The sequence below is a fragment of the Sebastes fasciatus genome, chromosome 2, assembly GCF_043250625.1.
Source record: "Sebastes fasciatus isolate fSebFas1 chromosome 2, fSebFas1.pri, whole genome shotgun sequence".
In the NCBI taxonomy this organism is placed as follows: domain Eukaryota; kingdom Metazoa; phylum Chordata; class Actinopteri; order Perciformes; family Sebastidae; genus Sebastes; species Sebastes fasciatus.
Window position 1 is genome coordinate 28,431,261 of NC_133796.1, and position 26,454 is coordinate 28,457,714.

At 40.7% G+C, this 26,454-nt stretch overlaps 3 protein-coding genes and 1 long non-coding RNA gene across 7 annotated transcripts in view; 2 read left to right on the top strand and 2 right to left on the bottom strand.

Moving 5' to 3' along the window:
- The window catches only part of mrvi1 (murine retrovirus integration site 1 homolog), a 43,128-nt gene extending 40,361 nt beyond the window's left edge, over positions 1-2,767 (bottom strand). Inside the window, exons 1-2 of one of the 2 annotated variants that reach the window (XM_074617139.1) lie at positions 2,589-2,767; positions 401-422 (exon numbers count right to left, since the gene is read on the bottom strand). The gene's annotated coding sequence lies outside the window, so the exon portion shown is untranslated. Of the gene's footprint in view, positions 1-400; positions 521-2,588 lie in introns of those variants that run through there. The other variant, XM_074617146.1, reaches the window with a different exon arrangement.
- Positions 2,768-2,944: 177 nt separating this feature from the next.
- Positions 2,945-12,605, top strand: ctr9 (CTR9 homolog, Paf1/RNA polymerase II complex component). 2 transcript variants are annotated; one of them, XR_012591572.1, is made up of 23 exons: positions 2,945-3,104; positions 5,519-5,617; positions 5,768-6,007; positions 6,102-6,219; positions 6,307-6,396; positions 6,735-6,991; positions 7,088-7,195; positions 7,284-7,520; positions 7,674-7,892; positions 8,081-8,264; positions 8,357-8,445; positions 8,545-8,730; positions 9,640-9,727; positions 9,808-9,956; positions 10,050-10,166; positions 10,258-10,403; positions 10,500-10,571; positions 10,706-10,841; positions 10,960-11,103; positions 11,201-11,368; positions 11,433-11,502; positions 11,604-11,716; positions 11,798-12,605. XR_012591572.1 is itself a non-coding variant. In XM_074617159.1 (23 exons), the coding sequence occupies exons 1-23, from the start codon at positions 3,060-3,062 to the stop codon at positions 12,255-12,257; spliced, it is 3,540 nt and encodes a 1,179-aa protein (XP_074473260.1). In that variant the 5' UTR covers positions 2,946-3,059; the 3' UTR covers positions 12,258-12,605. The 2 variants fall into 2 exon arrangements, 1 of the variants encoding a protein (XP_074473260.1); XM_074617159.1 differs by having other exon boundaries at positions 2,946-3,104; positions 11,201-11,349; positions 11,409-11,502.
- Positions 12,606-14,193: 1,588 nt separating this feature from the next.
- Positions 14,194-23,558, bottom strand: eif4g2a (eukaryotic translation initiation factor 4, gamma 2a). 2 transcript variants are annotated; one of them, XM_074617195.1, is made up of 21 exons: positions 23,377-23,558; positions 22,213-22,318; positions 22,027-22,080; positions 21,225-21,350; positions 20,929-21,031; positions 20,707-20,835; positions 20,543-20,609; positions 20,290-20,441; positions 20,022-20,132; positions 19,754-19,936; positions 19,327-19,468; positions 19,056-19,219; positions 18,854-18,958; positions 18,564-18,674; positions 18,366-18,470; positions 18,062-18,277; positions 17,683-17,941; positions 17,297-17,501; positions 16,964-17,172; positions 15,777-15,898; positions 14,194-15,349 (listed from the first exon to the last, which is right to left on the bottom strand). In XM_074617195.1, the coding sequence occupies exons 8-21, from the start codon at positions 20,371-20,373 to the stop codon at positions 15,284-15,286; spliced, it is 2,082 nt and encodes a 693-aa protein (XP_074473296.1). In that variant the 5' UTR covers positions 20,374-20,441; positions 20,543-20,609; positions 20,707-20,835; positions 20,929-21,031; positions 21,225-21,350; positions 22,027-22,080; positions 22,213-22,318; positions 23,377-23,558; the 3' UTR covers positions 14,194-15,283. The 2 variants fall into 2 exon arrangements, with proteins under 2 accessions (XP_074473296.1, XP_074473303.1); XM_074617202.1 differs by lacking the exon at positions 22,027-22,080 and having other exon boundaries at positions 23,377-23,551.
- A 130-nt stretch (positions 23,559-23,688) lies between these two features.
- On the top strand, positions 23,689-26,135 carry LOC141757070 (uncharacterized). The gene is made up of 2 exons (XR_012591582.1): positions 23,689-23,824; positions 24,851-26,135. It is a non-coding gene; the product is annotated as an uncharacterized LOC141757070 (long non-coding RNA).
- Positions 26,136-26,454: the final 319 nt, after the last annotated feature.

Below are 26,454 nucleotides of genomic sequence, written 5' to 3' on the forward strand. Positions count from 1 at the left end.
ATGTACTAGTTCTCAATAAAATCATATCATATAATACTAGAACTACTTGTTGCTGTTTAATATTTTGATGGACAACGGAATGAATTATTTTTATTACATATCTTTTTATTGCCATCCTACAATGAGGTAAAAAAATGTGACTCTACTTAGCGCTCATAGGCAATGAGTGATGGCAATACTGTGTTAAAATAATATGTTTTCAATGAAGAGCACAAAATAGCTAAATCAAATTTTCACTACTGAAAAACAATAGTATGTGCTAAATATACAGGGATGACAGTGCTCCATTAAATCATGTGTACAGTGAGATTATAAGGTACTTATCTTGTTTGTCTTATTGTTATGTAGCAATCAAATATTAATTTAAAAATAGAAATAAGTCACAAAGAAAGATTCTTACTTCCCAGTCCAGGACAGCTCCTCTGAAAAGAAAAACAAGATTGTCAAAATGTTAAATCAGGAGCTTCATTTGACTCACTGTGATGTTTGCACAAGAAGTCTTCAAGATGCCCATATGCTTGTTCCCCCTCTGCTTCACATCAAAACCAGCTGACACCCTCCCCCCAGTCCCCTCTCACACCCCTCCACCCACATCATCACCCCATCTCATCTCACCTCACTCCGGCCTAAAAGCTGCCCTGCTGGCGTCGGCGACAATGGCGCAGTTAATGAGTTTCAATTTAAATTCACCGGTTTAACATATCAAATGCAGTCTGCTAAGCATTTCTTCCACATTTTGGACGTGCAGGGAGTAAATTCCCTTTGCCAGTGTGGCAAAGAGAATTATTATCAATCCATTAAAAATACTGCTATTGCTAAATACTGAAAGAACCCTCAGTTTAAAGGGACTGTTTGTAAGAATCAGAAATGCTTGCTAACAGCGACACCTGTGGCCGTTAAGTCAACGAAAGTCAGCGTCGGGCTCACGCTTGCTCGCTCTACATAGACATGAACGAGCATCGCTCAAAACAGTGAGGCGACACACGTCAGCTAAAACATCAATATCACTCTATATTTCACCTGCTTGGCAGTAATGTTAGCTGACCAGACGAAGGTCTCTCCATGAATCACTGCTGATCCTAGTGTTGGCTTTTCCTGCCTCAGCCTCCCGTCCGCAGTCGGAGGGAACAGGGGAGACACCGGCACCCGGTCGGAGACGACAACGTTTCTCGCTGCAAAGCCCTGTTCCTTCACAAGACATGGGAAACCTCTGTTGGTCTGGAGGAGCTGCAGCATTCATTTCTGCACAAACTTCCACTGTACATTTACTAGATATTCTCAGAGCTACGAAGTCTTCTGCAGTGTGTAGTGTGCGCGCATGCACGTGAGGTGGAGCGAGCTGAGTGAAGGCAAGCAGGCAGAGGAGCAGAGGAGCAGAGTACAGCAGAGACTCCGGCCCTGGAGACCAAAACTACAGTCTGCACCGCGTCCTCCGACCGCGGCCAGCACTGTTTTGCAAGACGGGCTTCACTAGATAGAACTTTGGTGCTTCAGTGTAGTTTGTGTTGGAGTCTTGTCTGAACAGCGCAGCCACACGCGAGCACGCATATGCAAGCTTGCATGGGACACCGACCCGGGTGATTTATACGTGTAAGAAGTTACAAACAGTCCCTTTAAAGAATATATTTAAACTCAAACTTATAACCACTTAAATGAGCAATAAAACTGTCTTACTGTATAGTGAATTCTTAAAAGAAGAATATTGTATTTAACCCCTTATTATTTTTTTTACTTAAGCTTATTCTATTTATTTTAATTGTCATTATGATTTCTGTTGTCATATTCCTGACTGTACATTTATACATGTCTGGAATATTTGTATATTTTTATAATAAAGTTTTGGAAAAAAAACAAGGTCGTCATAAAACAAAGAAGACCATCACCTCAAGACATACCTATTTTTATTTTCGATCTGGTGGTTTTAAACCCCTGCCAGGTTGTAATTGAATTCATTGATAAATTACTCATTATGCATGGTACATTTCTCATACACAAATGCCAAAAACTACCCCCAAGTTCACTGTTTTTTTATATAAATTTAAAGAATATATTAAAACTGTCAAACTTATAACCACTAAAAAGAGCAATACAACTTGAGTACTGTATAGTGAACTGAATAGTTTCCCCCTTATCTTTTTACTGAACCTTATTTATTCTATTTATTTTAATTGTCTTTATGATTTCTGTTTTTCTTATATCCAAAGTCATAGTCTTAACTGTACATTTATGTTGAGTACATGTCTGCAATATTTGTATATTGTATATGTTTACAATAAAGTTTGGGGAAAAAGAATAAGGTCGGCATAAAAACAAAGTAGAGCATCACCTTGGTGGCTTTAAACACCTTGGTGGCTTTAAACACCTTGGTGGCTTTAAACACCTTGGTGGCTTTAAACACCAAGGTGTTGCTCTACTACACCTGCCAGGTTGTTGCTCTCCTATAAAAATAAACAAGCACAAGTCATCCATAAGGAATCCCTAGGACAATCTAACTTCAGACAACATTGCTTGCAAATGTGAACAATCAAAATCCTAATTTAGCACTATATTAGTGCAATTAAATTAAAAATCTAAAAACTATAGTCTACCTTGAAGACATGCACGCTCACTCATCTTCACCCGCCTCTCCGGGGGCGGGTTGCCGGGGCAACAGCTCCAGAAGCGTACCCAAACTTCAAACATGTTAGATTGAATATGAATATTATCCCTCACCAACCAATAATACATTATCGATTTGCTCCCTCCATTCGGCTTAAACCATGAGTAACTCTTGACTCCCGGATTATAACTCCTCCATACATCTTTTAAGTTATTATCGATCACTAAATCCTCCAATAATGTCCACTACCACTATGACAGTTGGGATCAACGTCCCGGAACCCTTTCTGCCCATCAACCTGCCCGGACACAGTTTTCGGTTGCACCGCCCGTGTTTGTTTCCTGTCGGAAGCATGAAGCAGTGAGTATCTGCTCCTCTCCCAGCAGACGCACAGCGGACTGAACATTTACTATACTACTGTCAAACATCCGGACTCAAAGTGGATCCGTCCGCAGTCAAGATGTCCCGGGGGTCCATCGAGATCCCCCTGCGGGACACAGATGAGGTGAAACTCCTGTAATGTGTAACTTTCCTGTGATAGTTTGAGGAGAGCAGAGAAGTGAGCCTCGCTGTGCTGCTAGCAGACATGCTAACAGATTAGCATTAGCTAGTGGAGATGTTAATGTGGAGTAATGCCAGACTGAGATATTTACATATGTGCAAGACGACCAGAAACGTGAAGTCCAGTAATGATTGGAGCAGCAGGTGCAGACGGAACCATTAGCTGGTTAAGTTAGTAAACAAACTGTGTGCAGATCTGTGAGCTCAGGCTCTGATGTGAGTTAGTAACGTGAGGGGACTTCTTGTGGTGTTGTTATCGTTCCTCTTAATGAAGCAATCCCACAGGTACAGCTTATTTAACAACTTTAAATTGCATCCGGATCTGAATTCATAATAGATATATAGATAGTAACTTTATTGATCCCCAGGGAGATTCAAGTAAACAAACATTACTGTCTGCAGATATATGAGCTCAGGTTAGTAAGTCACTTATTGTTATGTTTTCTGTCATTGCCCCTCTTAATGAAGCAATCACACATTCAATCCAACAGTTACACTTTATTTAAGAACTTTAAATGAGTTTCTATATCTTATCAGAATCAGAATCAGAAAGGTGTTTATTGCCAGGTGTAAGAGGTATACACTAGGAATTTGCTTTGGTTTTTGTTGGTGCAAGTCAAACAGTATAATAACAAAGAAATAGATAAAACGTTAGAATAAAATAAGAATAAAAATGTACAATTTACAAAATAAGCTATAAACAAAAATAAACATGATATAAACATATATAACAGATGGCTATATGGTATTTTGATCTGTTTAATAGCACTAGTTATTATCTTTACTTTCTTATATATTTAAAGCTAAGAAGGCATCACAAGTATACAAACATCTGGATCTAAATTCATAATAGATGGATGGATGGATGGATAGTAACTTTATTGATCCCGAGGGAAATTCAAGTTTCCAGCATCACAGTTCCATAGTGCAAAACATGTTAGTAAAAAGGCAGTGAAAAAGTTAGTAGTGCAAAGTACAACAAAAAAATATACCAGATATAAAAATACAAGGAGATGAAGAAAACTGTTAAAAGTGAATATAGTGCAGGGTAACAGCTGTGATACACGACTATTAAAAAAGTGAATATAGTGCAGAAGAGACTGTTGAAAATGAGTATAATGCAGGGTAACTCCAGTAGCTTAGTCTATGAAAAGTGCACTGTGTGCATTATTATCTGTCCTGCAGACCGTCCTCCTTTGTCCCTCCATAATAGCAATTATTACAAGATATATATGTATTGTGATATATGTACACTCAGTTGCCAGGCTGTAGTTTGTTGTGATGTTGAGTTGCATTGCTTCGTGCAGAGAGGTGTTTATAATATTTAGTCTAGCTGCCATTATTAATATAAATGAGATGGACAAAATATTAAAAAACACCTCTCAATAAAATACAATACAATTTAACAGCACTACGGCCTCCAAAATGACTGTAAAGTTGTATCACTGAACAACTTTAACCTTCATTAAGGTAGGATTTATTGCATCGGGCTGTTGTTTCAGCAGCACCGAGATATAGTTTATGCCACAGTTAGTGTAACTAATTAACTGACAATTGAGTGTAAAGTGCAGCATATTGTGTTTTCTATCAAATCAATGGAAAAACTGGATTCATGCATTAAAAAAACAGACAGTAATGTCAGTTTTGGCTAATCCAGTGAATTAAATACCGTACAAAACAAGGTACTTTACCATATTGTTGATGCAAAAAGTGAGTTTGAGCTGCTCCCGTCTGGCCGTCGATTCAGGGTCCCGAGGGCGAGCCGGAACACATATAAGAGGTCTTTTATTCCCCATGCCATACAGGTACTGAATGCAAAATGACTTCAATAGGGAAGTATTGTTAGTATTTTGAAAGGTGTAACTTATCCCCATCGGTTGCTGCTGTTTCCTGCCCATTTGCACAATTGTACATTTGTTGTTGTATGTTTTGTAACAGGGCACAGTGTTTTGCTGACTGTATGTTTTTAATGTTTGAATTTCGTGTCATATTTGAATTTATCTTTTATGTAATAGAGAAGCCAAAGACAAATTTCTACTAAGGTGGACAATAAAGTCAAAGTAAAGTAAAGTAAAGTAAAGTAAAGTAAAGTAAAGTAAAGTAAAGTAAAGTAAAGTAAAGTAAAGTAAAAATCCAATAAATTTCATAAAGCATTGGTCACCCATAACGGCTTAATATACCCAGAGATATTACAGGGTTAGCCACCACAGTATAAATGGTATTGTTAAAACTCTTGATATTTTCCCACAGTATGCATCGTTATATTGCCTAACCCTCATTCATAACTTAAATGATACATAGAGTATGCGTTTTGTCAGACGTTGATGCTCAGTGACTTGAATAAATTGTATCTTGCAGGTCATCGAGCTCGACTTTGACCAGCTGCCTGAAGGAGACGAGGTCATCAGTATCCTGAAGCAGGAACACACGCAGCTGCACATATGGATTGCTTTGGCGGTGAGTCAACGGAGCCACCACAGACAGTTGTTACATTTATTATCGTAACATAGAATGTTAGCTTGATGAATAAATTGAACACAAACCAGGTGTCAAACATCCATTTATCCCATCAGTTGTTGTAACAGTGTCCACTCTGTCTGTTTTCAGTTGGAGTACTACAAGCAGGGCAAAACAGAGGATTTTGTCAAGCTTTTAGAGGCAGCTCGTATTGACGGAAACCTCGACTACAGAGACCACGAGAAGGACCAGATGACCTGTCTGGACACCTTGGCAGCTTACTATGTCCAGCAAGCACGCAAAGAGAAAAACAAAGATGCCAAGAAAGAGCTCATCACGCAGGCCACGCTACTCTACACGATGGCAGACAAGATCATCATGTATGATCAGGTAAAAAAAAGTGATGATGATGATGAGAGAAAACTGCTATTGCGCCACTAGTTTTGCATTATAAGTAAATATAACATGCTCTCGGCTCACTCAGAACCATTTGTTGGGACGAGCCTGTTTCTGCCTGCTGGAAGGAGACAAGATGGACCAGGCCGACGCTCAGTTCCACTTTGTCCTCAATCAGTCCACCAACAACATCCCTGCTTTGCTCGGTATGATGAATATTAAAAATAAGACATTAATCTTGACCACTGCGATTGATTCATTGAAATAATCACACGGTTGTTGTTGTTCAACAGGTAAGGCCTGCATCTCCTTCAATAAGAAGGATTACAGAGGAGCACTGGCATACTACAAAAAGGCTCTCCGTACGAACCCTGGCTGCCCAGGTAAACACGTTAACCTGCATCCTCCTCAAAACAGCATCCTGTATTCCAGATTACTACTACGACATTATTACTATTCACTACTACTGCTGGAGTCTGGTCGATACAAGATATCAATATCTGAGTATGAAAAAATCTGGTCATGATATATCTGCAAATAAAATAAACTTCTTGGACAAAGATGCCTCAAATTTGGTTCTACAGAGATGTGACACCTGATATATCAGCCAATATGTACCTGCTATGCCATGCTACTATTATTATAGCATTTGTCATACAAAGATACGTGTTGTAGATTATTCCTCATCTATCTTCTGTCTTCTTCTTGTGTCTCTGTCCAGCTGAGGTAAGGCTGGGGATGGGCCACTGTTTTGTCAAACTCAGCAAACTGGAGAAGGCTCGTCTGGCGTTCGGTCGAGCCCTGGAGCTTAATTCAAAATGTGTGGGAGCTCTTGTTGGTTTGGCGGTTTTGGAGCTCAACAGCAAGGAGGCAGATTCCATCAAGAACGGAGTGCAGCTCCTGTCGCGGGCCTACACCATCGACCCCAGCAACCCCATGGTGCTCAACCACCTCGCCAACCACTTCTTCTTCAAAAAGGTAGTCGCCGGTCTAGTTTGTCACTGAAATACTTACACAGTTCTAAACCAGGGTGTCGTTTAACTATTACTCACACCTTTTCTGTTTTTCTATCAGGATTACAGTAAAGTGCAGCATCTGGCCCTCCACGCTTTCCATAACACAGAGGTGGAGGCCATGCAGGCCGAGAGCTGCTACCAGTTAGCTCGCTCGTTTCACGTGCAGGTAAGATCCTAACTTATCCGGAGGCAGCTTACCGTTTATTCACTGTGTTATCGCTTTACGTCTCTGATGTCTCTTTCTCTCTCTCCAGGAGGACTATGACCAGGCGTTTCAGTATTACTACCAGGCAACTCAGTTCGCCTCGTCCACCTTCGTGTTGCCCTTCTTTGGCTTGGGCCAGATGTACGTGTATCGAAGAGACAAAGAGAACGCGGCACAGTGCTTCGAAAAGGTTTTAAAGGCCTACCCCAACAACTACGAAACCATGAAAATTCTGGGCTCTCTCTATGCAACATCTGACGATCAGGAGAAGAGAGACATCGCCAAAGTACGTATCCTGTTACAGATTATTTCATCACAGTTACCTACATCAGTTATTAAGACGTTTTGCTGCTCTGACTACACTAGTATCTTAAAAATGTGTCTGGAATTAGCTCGAGTAATAAGCTGATGATTATTTTTTACTGTCTTTGTTCCCTAGGGTCATTTGAAGAAAGTAACGGAGCAGTACCCAGATGACGTGGAGGCGTGGATCGAGCTGGCTCAGATCCTAGAGCAGACCGACATTCAAGGAGCGCTGTCCGCATACGGCACGGCCACCCGCATCCTGCAGGAGAAAGTGCAGGCCGACGTTCCCCCCGAGATCCTCAACAACCTGGGGGCTCTTCACTTCAGACTGGGCAACCTGGGAGAGGCCAAGGTGTCCATCAATACACAACACAGCTTGTATTAACACGACACCCTAACATTCACTTGGGAATTCATTGGCTATACCGCACATTAACATGTTTTCTTTCATCGTGGTATTTAAAGTAGTTTTTATCATGAAGTGTGCAGAACACTGTATATTTAGTGTTTCAATGACGGGTCATGTCTTCTCTCCTACAGAAATACTTTCTTGCCTCTCTCGAACGGGCCAAAGCTGAAGGAGAGCACGACGAGCATTACTACAACGCCATTTCTGTCACCACCTCCTACAATCTGGCCCGCCTGTACGAGGCAATGTGTGAATTCCACGAAGCTGAGAAACTCTACAAAAACATCCTGAGAGAGCATCCTAACTACGTGGACTGTAAGCATGCAACATTATACAATAAAAAACAAAAAGTGAGAGCAAGAAGAAAAAATATTTGTGAAGAATTGTTTGAATTTTTTGGTCCACAGGTTATTTGCGTCTCGGAGCGATGGCTCGCGACAAAGGGAATTTCTACGAAGCCTCTGATTGGTTCAAAGAGGCCCTGCAGATTAATCAGGTACTTTGTCACCTGTTGTAGTGTGAATATTATAACATCAGAATTCAATAAAATCCGACTCTGTTCAACATTATGTGACGTTTGTTCTGTTTGGTGCAGGATCACCCGGATGCCTGGTCCCTGATAGGGAACCTTCACTTGGCCAAACAGGAGTGGGGACCGGGTCAAAAGAAGTTTGAGCGTATTCTGAAGCAGCCGTCCACACAGAACGACACCTACTCCATGCTGGCTCTGGGTAATGTGTGGCTGCAGACTCTGCACCAGCCCACCAGAGACCGGGAAAAGGTGCAGTTCAGTGATCAGCTCACTTATTGTGATGTCGTGCTTCTACCCTGTTTTCTCTTTATTTAAAGTTTTGATATTATGATTCATACAATGTAGTAATTTCTGATGTTAGTACAGGCGCGCTCTATTTCAGGCGAGGCAGGACATATCCATGATAAAGCGCTGAGGGAAACCCTGAATAGATATTGTTTTGTATGCGTGAAGCAAGGTTCAAATAGTTTAGGCTTTTCAAATAGTTTTTATTCTGTTTTAGTTTTGACTTTCCGATTTTGTTGTAGTTGAGTTAGTTTCCAGAAGGTTCTTTCTAGTTTTAGTTTCAGTTTCAGTTTTTTCAGAAAGGCTTAGTTTTAGTTTTTATATTTCTAGTTTTACAGTAGTTTAAGTTTGTTTTTTGTTAGAGACAGCTATAATGTCTCAGAAGTATGTAGCTACATATACATACAAAATATATGGTTGGAGAACTGTGTAGGAATGGCCATTATGTCTAATCTTTGCACTACTTTTGTGTCCGATGTGAAGCAATTGTGGCATAGTGCCGTCTTCTGGAAGTCCGTTCAGTTTCTTCTTGTTTCTTTTCTTTCCTTTCTTTTTGTGGTTCAATGTCACGACAATTGACGGAAATTCATGCCATCTCTTTTTTCCCCCGGTATTGATACATTATAGCTTAAAAAACAAAAATTTAAATGAAGTTCCTTTTTCTTTTGATTTGATTTTTGTTCCTATTTTACCGGTGCAATATCGTTTCAGTTTACTTTAAAATAATATCTAATATCTATTCTTGATATCGTTTCTATTTTGTTTCAGTTTACTTCAAATATTTTTCACTGCTTATTTAATTTGACTTTACTATAATAACCCTGGCGTGAAGGGAAATTATACATGGAGTAAGTGTGTTTTTTGTCTTTACAGGAAAAGAGACACCAGGATCGAGCCCTTGCGATATACAAACAAGTCCTGCGAAATGACGCCAAGAACCTCTATGCTGCCAATGGCATCGGTCCGTTGAGTTTTATTTATTTTTTTAATCCGTTCTACTGTACATGTATGACGTATTTAACATAAATGCCTTGTGTACAGGTGCCGTCCTGGCCCATAAGGGCTTCTTCAGAGAGGCTCGTGACGTGTTTGCGCAGGTGAGGGAGGCCACAGCAGACATCAGCGACGTCTGGCTAAATCTGGCTCACATCTACGTCGAACAGAAGCAGTACATCAGCGCTGTGCAGATGGTAAGGGGCCTCGCTTGTGATTACCTATAAAAATGATAGTCTTTGTTCATGTTTTGTCTGTGCAGTTGAGTATTGTATACTGCTGCTCCACAGTACGAGAACTGCCTGAAGAAATTCTACAAATATCAGAACACGGAGGTGCTGCTGTACCTCGCCAGGGCGCTCTTCAAATGTGGGAAACTCCACGAGTGCAAGCAGATGCTGCTGAAGGTAACATGAAGGAAAAAAATTAAAGGCTTTTGTTTTGATGTTACAATATGTGGGGAGTATAGCTTTGTCTTTCTGATGTGTTTCCAACAAGGCCCGCCACGTGGCGCCCAGCGACACAGTGCTGATGTTCAACGTGGCCCTGGTGCTTCAGAGACTGGCCACTCTTGTGCTGAAAGATGAGAAGAGCAACTTGAAGGCTGTGCTCAGCGCCGTCAAAGAGCTTGAACTGGCTCACAGGTATCAGACTTGGTTTATATTGCCTTCTTCCAGTCTGATCCTCTGGCTGTCAGGTGCCTAATCCTGCAAATGTATCTCCCCCTCCTCCTCAAACAGGTATTTCAGCTACCTCAGCAAGGCTGGAGACAAGATGAGGTTTGACCTCGCTCTTGCCGCTTCTGAGGCCAGGTCAGTCTGAATTTATTCTCATCCCAGTTCAAATACATGCTGAACAATTTTTTGTTTTGAAGGAACAACAAATGCATTTCTTTCTTTATCTTTTTTAAACCGTATACTTTGGTGGGTGTGTTGTGGGACTGCAGGCAGTGCTCTGACCTGCTGAGTCAGGCTCAGTACCACGTGGCGAGAGCCAGAAAGCAGGATGAGGAGGAGAAGGAGCTTCGGGCCAAACAAGAACAGGAGAGGGACATTCTGCGTCAGCAGATGATGAAAGAACAGGTACATATGGTGCTACCATCCAAAAACCGTGAAGCTTTTTGGCAGTAACTGACCATGCTGAGCTACACTAAAGCGCTTCTTATTAATTGGCTGGCTTCTCACCCTCAAATCTTGTTAGACGGATAAGCGGAACAAAGTGGTGGAGGAGCAGAAGAAGCTCCTGGAGCAGAGAGCTTTGTACGTGGAGAAGACCAAGAACCTGCTCACCTTCGCAGAGGGATCGAAGGAAATGGCCAAAGAAAAGAGGAAGGGCGGTGGACGCGTGAGTGTCTGACAGCAAACTCAACAGCAGACTAACTTGCACAGAATGCAGCGTGGATAACATACTTTGATTTTTTTTTTTTTTTTTATCTCTTAAGCGCAAGAAAGGCGACTTCGATGAGTTTGTCAACGATGGCTCCGACGAGGACCTGCCAATGAAGAAGAGGAAGAAGAGAAGGGGCGGCAGTGGCAGCGAGCAGGAGGAGGGCGAGGACGGAGAGAAGAAGTCACGCAAGAAGAGGAGGAAGTTAGTCTGCTACAATGACGTTTATTTAGACTGCTGAACGAGGCTCATAAGATACTCAGAGTGAATGTTGTCTTGCATTACAGTGATGACCAGGACGGAGCATCACGAGGCAAGAGGCAGCGTAAACCAAAAGAACGCAGGAGGGGTGAAAAGGTCCTTTGACTTTTCTGTGATTGAAGTTCTTGAAATCCTTTTGAAATGTGATTTTTTTTGGCCTAATTTCTATAACATCAACATCTCTTCATCATTTTTAGTCCCAGCCTGAGCGTCTGCCACCGTCTCTCAAAGGAAAGATCAAGTCTAAGGCCATCATCTCCTCATCAGATTCTTCTTCAGATGAGGATGGCCTGAAAATAGCTGAAGACAGGTAAGAACAGAAATGTTTAAATGTGAGTTTACACTCAGTACATCAACAGAAAGTTGTTGAGTGCACTTTCTCCCCATACAGAAACCAGAAAGACAGCGGTTCGGGATCTGACGACGAGGGTGGCCACAAGAAGCGCATTGCGTCCGACAGCGAATCAGATGGCGGTAGGAACCGATCTGGCAGCGAGGCGGGCAGCCCTCGGCGCTCTGCAGGCAGCCCTCAGCGCTCCGCGGGCTCCGAGGACGACGACTCCGGCAGCGACCGTCCAGTGAAGAAGAGGAGGGTGCAGCGGCAGTCCGACTCTGAGCAGTCAGACAACGAGAGCAAGAGGAGTCGGTCAGGATCCGACGACGAGTCCCGGCGTGGTTCGCCCGCCGCGGCGTCCGACCGAGGATCAGACCGGGGATCGGGATCAGACAACGAGGGCTCCCCGCGCCGCTCTGACGACGGCTCCCCACGTCGCTCTGACAACGAGGGCTCCCCACGCCACTCCGACAAAGGCTCGGAACGTGAAGCCTCCAACAATGATGACAGCGATTAAATCTTCCTCACAGACTTGTCCCATGTAATGCTGAGAAAACTCTCCACGTCCGCATTTTTGTTTTCTATTAAAAAGCAGGGATTTCTGTCTGTACGATGTATCTGGGAACTAGCCTAGAAAAAGTGTAGTTTTTTTTTGTTGGCACAGCGTTCTGGTGTATTCCTCACGTCTTACTGGAAATGTCTTTTCACAGATTCCGTGTTTTGTTAAAGACAGATCAAAGGATCTGAAGTGAACTAAAAGGTGTAAACATCTATTTTCTATCTCAGATGGTCAGACGAGACACTGACTGACCCAAAAATGGGAAGATGCTTCAACTAAATGTCAAATAAAAAAAGAGAAAACAAAGAATGGTGTAAGATGTGGACTGTTACATTCTGCTTCTGTATCATAGACATAATAGAGAGATAGCATCAACTTTACTGTGTTTTTGCTGTGATTCAACATGATTCTTCTTCTTTAGTGAAATGTCACTATGAATCAGTGTTGTAGTCAAGACCACCGAAACCTAGACCAAGTCATGACGGAGATCAGAGTGTATCGAGACCGAGGGGTCGAGACCAAGTCGACACCAAAGCAGGGAGAGTCGGAGTCGGGACCAAGACCAGACCAATGCGAGTCCCACACTGCACGACATACTTGCGATAAAAGGTGGAACAAACCAGAGGCACTCCACAAATTGATCTGATAGATCCACATTCCCATAAAAACACCCACAGCAAACAGATTCCTCTTCAATGTCCATTGCCATATATAGTGTATGTGTGTGAATGTACAAGTGTTGCCATGAGAAATGTATTCTCTATAATTAATCAAAAGGCATTTCAGAGGTGAATTTTATGTATGGGAATTTACCTTTTTCTATAAGCATTTTCAGAAATGTTTAATAAATCAGACAACAGGCAATTTATTGATATTCACGCAGCGTGGTCTTGAAATAAAATGCAGAGTCCTCTTTGTCCGAGTAAAAATACGAGATTCCGAGACCTTCAAAAAGTGGTCTTCAGACCGATCAAGTACTACAACACTACTATGAATACCGATAAGCTGGAAGTAAACTATGTCATAAGAGGTGGATGTGCAAACTGCAAACATACGACCCTAAAGTTGATAACATTGATTTCAATCTGCAACTAATTCAAATACTGTAGAGTCAACGAAATGGGAGGTTTGGTGATGACTCAAAATAAGTATCCTTATCCTCACAACACAACTTTAAAAGTAAAAGCTGATTATCACTGTACCACAGTGTATACTGACATGATAGTGATCATTTCTGTTCCAAATAAATGAGCACCTCCCCATGTTCTGCACCGTCTTGGAGCCAAGTAGCTTTCCTGTCATCGTTATTAAAGCCTATGTAACCCCAAAATTGGGACCATCATTTCACATATGTGCTCCCTTTTTTTTGTGGAAAAAGTCGGTCCATGTGTCAGGCCCGACCAAAGTGTAGGGCTGCAACTAACGATTATTTTCTAGATTAATCGATTAGTTGTTTGGTCTAGAAGATGTAAAAAAAAAAGTGAAAAATGTTGCCAAAGCCCAAGATGACATCCTCAAATGTCTTGTTTTGTCCACAACTCAAAGAAATTTAGTTTACTGTCAGAGTAAAGAAAACAGAAAATATTCACATTTAAGAAGCTGGAATCAGATTTGACTTTTCTTTAAAAATTTTATGAAAATAGATTAATTTAATAGTTGACAACTAATGGATTAATTGTTGCAGCTCTTCCAAAGTGCACATGATCCACCTTAAAGCAACCTCAGATTTCAGAAAACTAATTCTGTAATTTGTTGAGTATTTAATTTGCACAGAAAAAAAATCTGAAAGCAAGTTAATTACTCATAGTGTAACCTTAAACTATGTTTTTAAAGTCATACAAGTAAAAATACAATTCAGAATTCAGGGGATAAAAAAATGTCCAGGACAATGAAATGAACTGTTAAACTTTATTCAAGGTTGATCTGTAGTTGTACACTAAACTTCTTGCACTCAACATTACAGTGACACCCCAAAAGAAGGAGAAAGTGTACACATACAGTACATTCTTTATAATTTCATGAAGATTAAAAAGACCATTTAAAAACTCGACAAATATGGCAAACCGACGTAAAATTTCCACACATGGTGGTGAACAACTGTTGCACAGGAAACTAAGCTTTGGCTGTCTCGATGTTAAAACCGAGACATTCAAGTATAGTCCGAGATACATTAGAGGTATATCCATATGAATTGATAAATTAAAAAGGCCACACAGATTCATTCCTAACAGCACAAAAGTTTTGTACATAAAAAAAAAAGCTCTTGATTCTTTAAACTAATTGTGGGTAACTGAAATCACACTGTGCAAATCAAACAGCCCATTATTGTTAGTCATCAAATCCAGATCGTTGTGAATTCTCAGACAAAATGGCCTGCTTTCAAGCACAAGAAAACCATTATAATTATGGCAGCCATAAACTGCAACTTAGGATTGTTTCAACAAATCAAGGAAAGTGTATCTTACTATTGCAACGACTCATGATGTTGAGCAAAGTGCATCTAAAAACTGATTTAACAAATGCAGATAAAACAAGGAGAAAAGTCTCTTTGCAACATGTCAGAGCCTTTTCTCTTTTTGTAAACAGTTTTTAAGTAAATAGTTATGGCAGCACTTGGTGACTCCTACCAGATGGAAAAGGTGATAAAATGGGTCAGGTTTTGGTGCTGGTACAGTTTCCTGCAAAAATACTGCCTGCTGTTAAAGAAAGCATAACCCAAGACTGAAATGTATAAAACATCTGCTGCAGGACATCAAATTAGATTGAAAATTAGAAAGGAAAAAGCATAAATACAATGGTGGTGATGCTGGCTTGATCTGGCAAAACATTTCATAGTGGAATGAATTGTAACAGTGGTTGGAAAATATTCATAAACGAGGCAAGAGGAAAGGAGTTAGGGAGGAAACTGGGAAGGGCGAATGGAGACAAGTAAAAAAAAAAATGTATTCATTGCATCCTGATAACACATGGCTTTGGCCTGTTCCTCAGTAATCTTCATCCTCGGATTCCTCCTCTTCTGCAGTCTCCAGCCAGGTCAGCCACTGGTTCACCTGCACCATAAAACACAGAATCTCATTAGGCCAAGTTATTTATGATGAATCAATCACTACATGAATGGGCAGCTGCAGACAATGCGTACATGTACATTTACATTTTGAGTCTTATTCTGGATATTTACATGGAACCTGGTTATTCATATTCCTGTATACATGATCATAACAATATTCAGGTTTCTGTGTGCAGGTGTGTCTTGACACCTCAATGCCACAGTATCAGTTTTTATCCATACCCAATGCTAGCATATCCAGTTTCTCAAAACTGGTACAAGTGCTCATCTTAAATGAGAGTCACACGCATGTATCTGGGATACTCCAATAACCTGATCTTGGCCAGGACACAGGTGCCGTTCATGGTCAGGGAGCAATTTGAAAAACTGTACAAACAAATAAACTTGTTAGCAATGTACATGAAAATTACCTGAAATAATGCTTTTCCTTTCGCTGGGTATTCTTGGGTGACATCTTCTTTCCATGAAAGGAAGGCTTCTTCTTCGATTATTTCCATATCATAAAAGTTCACAAAGTAGCGCAGTAACATACCTGGAACAGAAAAGTAATCATTAAGTTTCATATCTATGACCATGCATTCTCAGAAACATTTGTGTATACATGAAAAATAATAACAAAGTCATGTCAAAATGTACTAGAGTATATCTAAACTAAAAATCAATGAAGCTATGGCTGTTGAGGAATATGACCTGTAAAAGCTGGTTTGTGTCTTCACATGACTTGTAGGCAGGGCTTGACATTAACTTATTTGCTCATCAGCCACTGTGGCTACTGGTTTTTCTGGTTACTAGCCACTCAGCATTGTCACCAAACACAATGTTGTTGTTGTGAAACCATGTTGTATTTGATTTTGACTGGTGCTAATTTTACAACCCTTTGGTGTGCTGAGACTGTTGTGGCAGCTGCTAAGGTCAAGCCCTGCTTGTAGGAATAGTGACATTTAGCCACAGCTATCAGCCACAGTACCTCTGCAGTTAGGGCTTCGTTTCAGGACACCGCACCCAAAATGGTCCCTTGTTCGATGGCGGACGGGAGGGAAGCACTGCCACGTTTGGCGATGGGGTTGAGAGTTGATTCACGCAGGTAGCAGCCTGGTGATTAGCTCCTTCAGCATGGCTAGCTAGAAGTGCCTCAAGTTTGAAATGTGAACGTTTTACTACACGGTCCACATTTTGCCCGCCCTGGATCTTGGTCTTTCTCAAGCCATGCATAATAAGTACTTGTCCAAGTGAAGACATTAAAATCGGTATTTCCCTCGCAGTACGCAAATTTACATGTTAAAAAGTACAAGCTGCGACTCAGGTAAGAGTCTGACGTTACCCAACGCAGAGAACAATGTAACGCAGAGAACAATGTAACGTTAAGTGATGTAACTGATCTGCTCGAATATTGAAGTATTGCTTAACCAATGTAGATTTTTCTCAGTTGATCTTAACTGAACCACATATACTAGCAAAATTACTTTTCCAAATTTTTCTGGTTCTATTTTTCAAAAACTCCACCAGGCCTGGAAACTGCCATTTTCAAATGTTTTACATGACCGTACGAATCATGTACTATTTTACATTCTTCTGAACGACAAGTGTGTGTACAAACCTTTGGGGAAACCCTTGGTATTGCAGTGAACCTGCAGGGCATACAGCGCGTCGACTTGCAGGTCAATGTGATCGTGTAGGAACTTCTGCATCACTGGCTTGAAAGACAACAGCTGCTGTTTCTCCTCATCCTGCTGCTCCTTACTGGGCGCTGAAAGCTGCTCTTCGTCGTCGTCGGGGTTGATCTCATAAGCAATGTACTGCAAGAAGCTGGTACACAAGACAATCAATATACTGTTAACTTGAAGAACAAAATATATTGTTTGGGATCAGATTAACCAACAAATCAATGGCTCATAAAGCAAGTATATTTTATCATTGTCCACGGCTATACCTGGTCATGAGGATGTTGACAAAGCCTTTGTCAGTGTGGAGTTTAGGAGAGATGTTGTCTTTGATCCACTTGTAGATGGACTGGGGAGAGGGATCCACTTTGATCTGCTTCAGCAGCTCCTTCTCCAGTTTCATCAGTGGGAACAAAAAGCTGAGACCTTTGTCATCCAGAATCTCCAGCATTCGGTCCTTGTTCTGGTCGATTTCTATGTAGTATTAAAAAAAATAAAAAAACATCAGTGGTAGCACAAGACACTTAAAAATTAAAACTCCATGAGATTCACGTTTTTTCTTTCTTCTTTGTACTGCATCATTGAAAACTGAACTGAGAGCCTAACTAATGGCATTAGTAGTAGTAGTATAAACATATGGCGGGTTTGGACATACCAGGTAGCATCTTCTGCATGTTGACCTTGCTCTGCTGGAACAGGTCAGCCAGCCAATCACGGTCCTTCAGTTTGACCATCTGCTGCAGGCAGAGCAGAAACAGTGGGAAATGTGCACCGTTCTCCAGCTGATGGGCTAAATCTGCGACGCTGACCAGGTCAGCGATGATGGCACGTGCTGCAAACTGTGCCAGGTAGGACTTCACCAGTGGTACTTCCTCCTCAATCTTGGGACACTGATCCAGAACACTCAAAAAGGCCTATCACATAAAAACAGAACTGTTAGTGCTGAGTCAAAGCTTGATATTCAGATGGTAAAAACATACACAAGTACTGTATATTCTGCTTAATTAAAAGAACTTAAGGGTTAAAACACTGACCTGCATTAGATTTTCACCAGTGGCAAGGCCCTCGATGCAGAGAGTATGGACCAGGGTGCTCGCATGTTCCTTATCCTCATCTGAACGATCAAGTGAATAGACCACTATCATGTTAAGCATCTCAGACAAAAAGTGCTTTGGCGCCTTCATCTCCCTCACAGCATTCACAGCCTCATCGATGTTCTTGTTGTTCAGGTAATCTGCCACCAGTGTCTCCTAAAAGAAAATGGAGAGGACAGTCAGATATAGTATGCTAGACACAGTATATTGTGCATGAAGGAAGCACAGTGTGAGAGAAACTTACCGTCATTTTGCGCAACTCTTCCTTAGTCGGAGGAGCTTTTTTAGTGGACTTTGCAGGTTTTTCCTGAATTGGAGGAGGATTGATTTTCAGGCCAAGCTGTGGAGACTAAACAAAAGAAGCCAAATTATTACATGTTCCCTGGAAACTGTGATTACCATATCAGTTAAACACATTTGTTTTTAAGTGTAAAAATATTACCTGTATGAGTGGGGAACCTTGGGCACTTGTTGGAATCATGTTCATCTGTGGCTGCAGCTTTGGCATTTGTTTTCTACTCAAAATGAAGGACTGAGCTGGCCTCAGACTGATCTAGAGGGGCGAAGAGAGTGAGTTTAATACCACAGTTATATTATACATTTTCAGTCAAGAAGTGTGGAGTAATATTAGAAAATCATCCAACTGAAACAATAGGATCCATTTAAATGGCACCCAGACTACGCCCAACATACAAAATTCCAAATCAAAACAATCTTAGTTTATCAATGTACCTCATCAGCATTGACCTTCTTCTTGCCAAATCGTGGAGCCATATCCTTAGACTGCATCTGCACCGAGATATTCTGTTTGTGGTTGAAAACAGGTGAACCCTGCCCCTTTAAAAAGAGATTCACAGATATACAATTAATAATGATGACTCATCACCATGAGAAAAGTACTGAAAAATGACACTGTAAATGTACCGTTATGTACCTGGTTTGGTTTTATATACGGTTTGCTTCCCGCTTCAAATTGAGGCTGGTGTGAACCGTTGCCGTTTCCAATGTGGCCATTGTAGAGTGGGTTTGTGCGATGACGTCCCATGGTAGGGGAATAGTGGTCCTGAATGACTCCTGGACCTGTACCAATGCCAGATCCTACCCAAAACAAGACAATCATTAAAACATTTCTAGAAAAGATCAAGCCTTATTAATGACGTAGTGTAACTCTCTTATCACTGAGGGGATAAAAAGCTCTAACATACCAGGCATTTGTCCAAACATATCAGCCAGCCCACCGAGAGTTTCCCTGTCAAACTTGATCCTTGTTGGCAGGAAGGAGGAGTTTTCCATGAAGAATTCATTCCTCATTGCATCGTTCGAAGGTGGAAAGAAACAACCTAAATCCTGCAAAGCAATGTTGGAATCCAGTCAGAATCTGAGGATACAGGCAGACTACGACTACTAGATCAGTAATGTAATTATTCTTCGGTCCCAACTCCACTCCCCGCCGGGCCTAAGCATCGAGAATTTTTTTTTAAAAACTAAAATGTGTTATACAATTAGCAAACTCCTTTGAAGGAATAACTCAGTGCGTAGGTTGTGTGTTCAGCTTTAGCGAGTGTCCGTGTTTCTTTTGAGAAAAAACACCTGGCCACTTTTCTTGCGGAAACCCCAACCATGTAGACTAACCTTTACTGCATCCTGACGAACTTGGTTGATCGTCTTTGGTCCGTTGTCACTATACGCTTTGCGAGCAGCCCAGTTGTTGTCTCGCTGCTCCACTGTATTCTGCAGCAGGAAACGAATCCTAGCAGGCAGTTCCTTGTTGTTTGTTAAGGATCGCATGCGGCTGAAGTACTGATCCATCAAAGACTGGAAGGAGAATGTATTTGTTTATTAAATGGAACAGAGACATTTTAAGACAAGGCTATTAATTGGTTATTTTCCAGATACTCACCCTAGCCTTTGCATGATCAAGTTTAGGTCCCACTGTTCTCATTATCTGACAGAGGCATTCCAAATCTTCACCCATATCCTTAAGTTGGACTCTCTTCTTCTTCTCCAAAAGCTTAAAAATAAAGAACAAACATTTAATGTAATTTATTTCACAAATTGTTGAAGTGACTTTGGGCATCCAACTGCCAGGATGGCAGCGTAATCTTCATTTGGGATCACAAGAGTTAATACAAATACACCCAACCATACAATTATTCAAAAGAACTTACTGTTTTGATGCACTTATGAAGGATAGATTCGTGGATAAGGTTGAGTTTGCCAAGTTCCCCAATGAATTTGATGTTGCCCAGCATCTTGATCTTTGCAATATGACGCTGCTCCTCCTCCTCAGAGGTGAGTGGGCCGTCATGTTTGTCAAAGACTACGGGTGAGCAAGAGAGTTGAAAATAAGTAACAATTCATGCAAGACATGACCAAATGTATTTTTTAATAGACCACTTGTATCAAATGTTATTCACTTACTTTCGACACTTTTTGCGCGGTTCTCAAACTCATCCTGAAGCTTGGAAATCAGAAGCCTTCTGAAGGTCTGTAAAACAGAATTTGTTCAAAATCCAGAAAAGAATATACAAGTGTAGCAAAGCAAACCATATTCCTGTGCAAATCCTATTGTTACAAAAACTTACAGTATTTTGCTTTTGTGTTCCTTGATTTTCTGCTGGGTCTTCAAAATTTGGTGCGTCCTGTGCCAAGCGTAGACATAGTTGAGCGTATAACTGGCTGTACTTGGGCTCTTCGAGGGCTTTGTCAACAATCTAAAAGAGAAAGAAATAGAAAATGACAAATTAAGTGATCGTTTCATTAGGCTATAGGAATAATACATGAGTAAAGCTAAAGAGAATACTCACCAACAAGATGGTTCCTTTTAAGACAAGTTTTGACTCTACACCCACATTGAGGAGCTCCAGGCATAGTTTGTCAAACTTCTCAGGAGTCAGCTTATTAAGTATGCTAAAGAGGAGGAGGAAGGACAAGAGGTGAAAAAAAAAACATCACGCTTCAAAGACCAAATGCCAACAACTATCATGCATCAACTAATCTCTAAAGGGGTAATTGTTGGTACAAAAAAGCCACAATTAAAATACTCCAAGAATTGATTGAGAAGAATAGATTGCATGTAACTGAAGTAAATGTTGAAACTTACCCTCTCACTTTCCTGAAGGTTGCATCATTTTGCCCTTTCTCGTTGGAGGAGTTGGCATCTCGTCTAGTGCTTCGAGAAGGTACCCATCTCTGAACGCCAGAACCTGGGGTTTTCCCCAGGAACTCGCTGTAATGGACACAAAACAAAGTCAATACCACTACAATACAGAAATATTTAGCAGAAAACATGACCTTTTATCACAGGTATCTTGTCCCGATGCATGGTGGGTGAGTCACAAAGGCCCTGGTACACTTTACTAAAATCTGATTTGATTACAAATTAGAAATATTTCCCTACCCAAAGAAGTACAACTGCAAACATGACACAACATGTCTTGGTATGTGTTTTAAAGGGCAACGTTGCAGATTTCCAATCGGCTTTGTATCATTGGGGAGCTACAGTAACACGGATGGAAGCTGAACATGGTTCATTTGCACAAAATCAGCAAAGCTTCCCTTTAAGTCATTTGAGAAAAAACAATCACAATGACAACACCCCTGTAGTTTACATGCTGCCAACTGGTGTCAATATTGATGATGACAACACTGAACCACTACTAAAGTGGTAAAAAATAAAGAACTTTATTTTATCCTAAAAACCACCAGGGGTGGTGTAGAGTCATATACCAACATATTCAGAGGCCAAAGAAGCCTCTTATTAGAGGCATGTCTATCCCCCAGATGTGTTGAAAAGAATACATATGTGAAAGTGCAATTTAAATCCATTGGCGATGGTTAGATTTTATATGTAATAAAGATTAGTGCCTAGGTGTTCCATGTGAAAGGAAACTTTGGAAAATCACCTGTTGCCGACAGTCTTGGGATAGTGCTGAGGTGCACCCCCTCCTCCCCCTACACTGTGATACAAAAAAGGAAAAGGGTTTTAACTTTAACATAAGTAGATGTGGGTCTAATCCTTTGTTTTAGCTGTTGCAGAGGTTTATCAGTATAAATAAATAAGCCTTGTGTGATCATATAATGTTTAATACCTGAAACGAGAAGGACCCCCTGGTGCGACGACACTCTCCACTTTGGCGGCTTGACTAAGTATAGCTGAAAAGAATAATGTTCCGGGAAAGGGAAGGAAAACGCGACCTGGAAGGAGAGACAGTAACAGATTAGTTAACAGCTAATGGGTGTAAAAAATGCAAACAAATTGCACATTACATTATAACAAAGCAATAATGATATCTGTCATAGTATGTCTTGTTTGTATTTACTGCGGATGTCAGTCATAATTGTTGTGCGTAGCAGTGAATGTGAAACTGGGTCACAGCTAGCTTAGCATTACTCTTGTGGCTAGGTGCTAGCACGGTTACGTAGTCGGTGTTGTGTCGCTTTGTGCTTCTCATTACATTAAACCCAGCCATAAACCCCACCCAGTCGGTCCTCTGTGAATCCTGAATATATAATCTAACGTTGACCCAAGTTGCCCAGGCTCACCTTATTTAACCTGCCTTCAACCACGGAGAGAAAGCAGCGCTACAGGAAGCGAGCTGCACCAGGATTACATGTGCCTCTCTGGAAACATCCACGTCAATTAGGTCAACTCTAACACGATCCATTGTGGAGGATTTGTAATTAAATAAAGAGGCACAATACGTATTCATGTAAAGGTAATCAAATCAAGTATGTCCCTTAAATTACAAGATTTACCACAAAAAGACTAAAACCAATGTAATGTTGAGGTATTTATCTATAATCCAACAAAACATGGTGTGAATTCAGATAAAAAAGGATTTTAATGTAGACCAAGAAGAGAATCTCTGAGAATCAGCTGATTTTATGAGCTCTTTGTTCAGACACCGGATGTCCACACACACACACACACACACACACACACACACACACACACACAGAGAGGCATCTCGAGGGTTTGGCTCAGCAGGCCGCCGGGGAGCTAACGAGCTAATGAAGCTAATAACGCTGTGAACAACTCTTATAAACCAGTTCAGCGCAACGTGTCTACCGTCAACGAGGTCAGCTCATGCTAAACTTGTAAATCCACATTAGTATTGGTGATTGAAGATGAGCTTTCCTACCAGACCGGTCGGTTAGCTAAGCTACTAACTTAGCATAGCTAGCTTTAACGTTAGCCACAAGCTAGCGTTAGCGGTTAGCCGTGGGAGGAACAGACTCAGCACATCTCTTACCTTTACTAAAGGAACGACAGTGTGATTGTCGTCTTGTCGACCAGGTGAGAAACAAAAAGAGAGAGAAGAGGAGGTGGAGGTCTGAGAGGAGAGCAGGTTTACAGCTGGAGGTCTGGTGATGGTCGACGGGTAGAGGCTGCTGCTAGGCTACCGGCTACAGCGAGGACAGAATGCTGACTGGTCACCTACGTCATGCGGAAGAGGCTTTATGTATGGTAGGCCGGCTCACACGTCATCAGCCCACCCCGCCGACGTCACGGACGGAAAACTCTCATGATCTGTTTCTCATCAGAAGAACATGTGTGGTATCTTATCCGGAGGGGTTGTTCTACCGTCTCACTTTGTGTGTACTTGTGTCAGGCACTCTGTCCTGTCACGTTTCTTACAGCTGGATACAGAGGAAACTATGGAAGGAAATTCAACATTTTTTTCCAGCATTATGGGAGTGGTAATTCAACGTTTTGACTTAATATAATGACTCTGAAATTTGATTTAATATCTAATAATATTGAGTTTTTATCTCACAACTGTGGCTGTTCATGTCATATTTAAAATATGAAATAGAGTAAAAAATGGCACTGTTCCATGATTTTGAATTTCATCTCATAATTTTGACTTAATATCTCATAATGTTGACTTAATAGTTCATAATTTCGACTTAATATCTCATAATTTTGACGTAATAGTTCATCATTTTGATTTAATATCTAATAATATTTAGTTTTTATCTCACAACTGTGGCTGTTCATGTCATATTTAAAATATGAAATAGAGTAAAAAATGGCACTGTTCCATGATTTTGAATTTCATCTCATAATTTTGACTTAATATCATAATTTTGACTTAATAGTTCATCATTTTGACTTAATATCTCATAATATTGACTTTTTGTCCTACATTTTTTACTCGAAGTTATGAAATAGTGAGTAAAAAATTGTAACATCTCATGATTTTGACTTAATATCTCATAATATTGATGTTTCATCTCACAATTGTAACTGTTCATTTCATTTAAAATATGAAATAGAGTAGAAATTGTACTATTCCATGATAGACTTTTCTTTTGAGGTAGTTTCGCATAATATTGGCTTTTTATCTCATAATTTTTACATAAAGTTATGAAATAGTAATTATTTCATAGATTTGACGTGGTATCCCATAATATTGACTTCCCCCTCTCACAATTTAGACTTTTCATCTCATAATTTTGAATTAATATCTCACGATTTTGACTTTTCATCTCATAATTTGTACTCAAAACGATGAGATAGTAAATCAAAATGGTTAACTTAACCTAATATCTTATAAATTTGACTTGGTATCTCGTAATTTTAGTGAAAAATTATGATTCAAAAGTGTATAATGTCATGATTCGACTTTCATCTCATAATTTCGATTTACCGTAAGGATTTTTATTTTTATCTTGCCTTTTCAACTGTTTTTTTCTTTTCCTGGTGGAAACTGTCTTTCATAGAAGAGTGACCTCCATCACAGCAGAATATGACCTACTGGATTGTAAAGTCACCAGTGAAACTATATTGATCCTCTCAGGGAGGCTCAATGTTCTTGCCCTTCTCTACAGGGATGTTCAAACACAGAGTTAACTACAGGGCATCGACTCAGGAGCCGCCTGGGATTCAGTGTTTTTACCCGCGGATGCCGGAGGAGGAGGATCGATGGCTGTTGACACAGCACTGAAACCAACTGCAGTCTGCCACCATGATACCCAGATGGTTTATGAGCCAGAAACAAGTATAATTCTGAATTTATTGCGACATGCACCACATGGACTTCCAGCCTGATTTCCCACTCATCCTTCTGGTTTCTGCCCACTCGTGTGGGGATGCAAAGAGTAAAGATAACTCAGCAAGTACTGGCCACATTTGCATGAAGTTGTCAGAGATATTAATGGTCCCTAGAGGATTCCTAATGGGTTTGATTACTTCCTGACCTTTCAAAAGCTACTGTAATGTCAAAATTTACATAGCATTTTCAGTGGATATTCATGGGCCCACAGGGTGAATCCTAACGTCTGTGTGATCATCTGACCTTTATCACCATCATTAGAACAAAATGTCAAACTATTTCCCTTCTTTCAGAGCAGCTTTTTATAGACTTTTCAGGCTTTGTGTAAAGAAACTGTAAGCTCTTGATCTGATGATCACTTTATTTCATGACCTCTTTTTGTTTTTCTCAGGCTACTGTACAGTGCAGTAGAAGGTGTGGGGCGTAACAGTTTCATAAGAAGTCCTGTGGATTGGGTGTATTCTGAGAATACGACACCCGTGTTATTGTTCACACTGACATGGCAACATGAGTCACTTCCTCCATCTGCCAGTAAACGACTACCGGGCGAGACCAGACTGGTAACGCCTCTTTGTAGCTCAGGTTACACTGTTCCGCCCATTGTGCAAGATAAGCCATGTCAGGATGACGGTGAAATATTCCAGATAAGACACACATATTAAAAGATTTGGCAACGTTTGTTTCCGGAACTCATGAACCTTTATAGGGCGTATGAGTAATTGTAGGGCAAAGGTAATATTAAATCTGCGTAGTTAACAATAACATGTTCAAACTGCATTTCCACAGCCTTGTTGTGATGTGGTTAAACCTGAATAGTCAGTGTGTCTGGAACTGGAACATCCATATATTTAGAAAGCTACTCCAATTGTTTCATTTGAATATTGTTATAGACCTGAAGACTTGTAAAACTAACCAGTGTTTCACAATAAAAAATGTGTCTATTTATACCCGGGTGAGAATAATCACACGGCTATTTACATCCAGTAATAGTAGTAGTAATATAAATAGCGAAAAAGTACATGCAAGGAGTAGGTGGATTGTGGTGGATGAATGGGTCAAATTTAGGATTGACACTCTGGAGACTAGAGATTGAGTCCTGTACAGGGCCGGCTTTAGCTCTTTTGGTGCCTTAGACGAAATTCAGATTTCCCTAACCCTAGCCCCTGTAAACCGCAACACACATCAGACATCACAATGGTTTTAAGACAAAAATTAAGATCTTTATTTTCATAAATAACTGGATTTATTATAATATAAATATACAATTGGTCC

Bases quoted from the DNA above. Each gene is read 5' to 3' on its own strand.
- ctr9 (XM_074617159.1), top strand. From the start codon at position 3,060: ATGTCCCGGGGGTCCATCGAGATCCCCCTGCGGGACACAGATGAG. The intron at 3,105-5,518 runs GTGAAACTCCTG...TGTATCTTGCAG, and splicing joins CCCTGCGGGACACAGATGAG to GTCATCGAGCTCGACTTTGA. The intron at 9,728-9,807 runs GTCCGTTGAGTT...CCTTGTGTACAG, and splicing joins CTATGCTGCCAATGGCATCG to GTGCCGTCCTGGCCCATAAG.
- eif4g2a (XM_074617195.1), bottom strand. From the start codon at position 20,373: ATGCTGGGCAACATCAAATTCATTGGGGAACTTGGCAAACTCAACCTT. The intron at 18,471-18,563 runs GTAATATTTTTA...TCTTTTGTTTAG, and splicing joins AAGGTTCCCCACTCATACAG to TCTCCACAGCTTGGCCTGAA. The intron at 17,502-17,682 runs GTATGTCCAAAC...AATACTACATAG, and splicing joins CATGCAGAAGATGCTACCTG to AAATCGACCAGAACAAGGAC.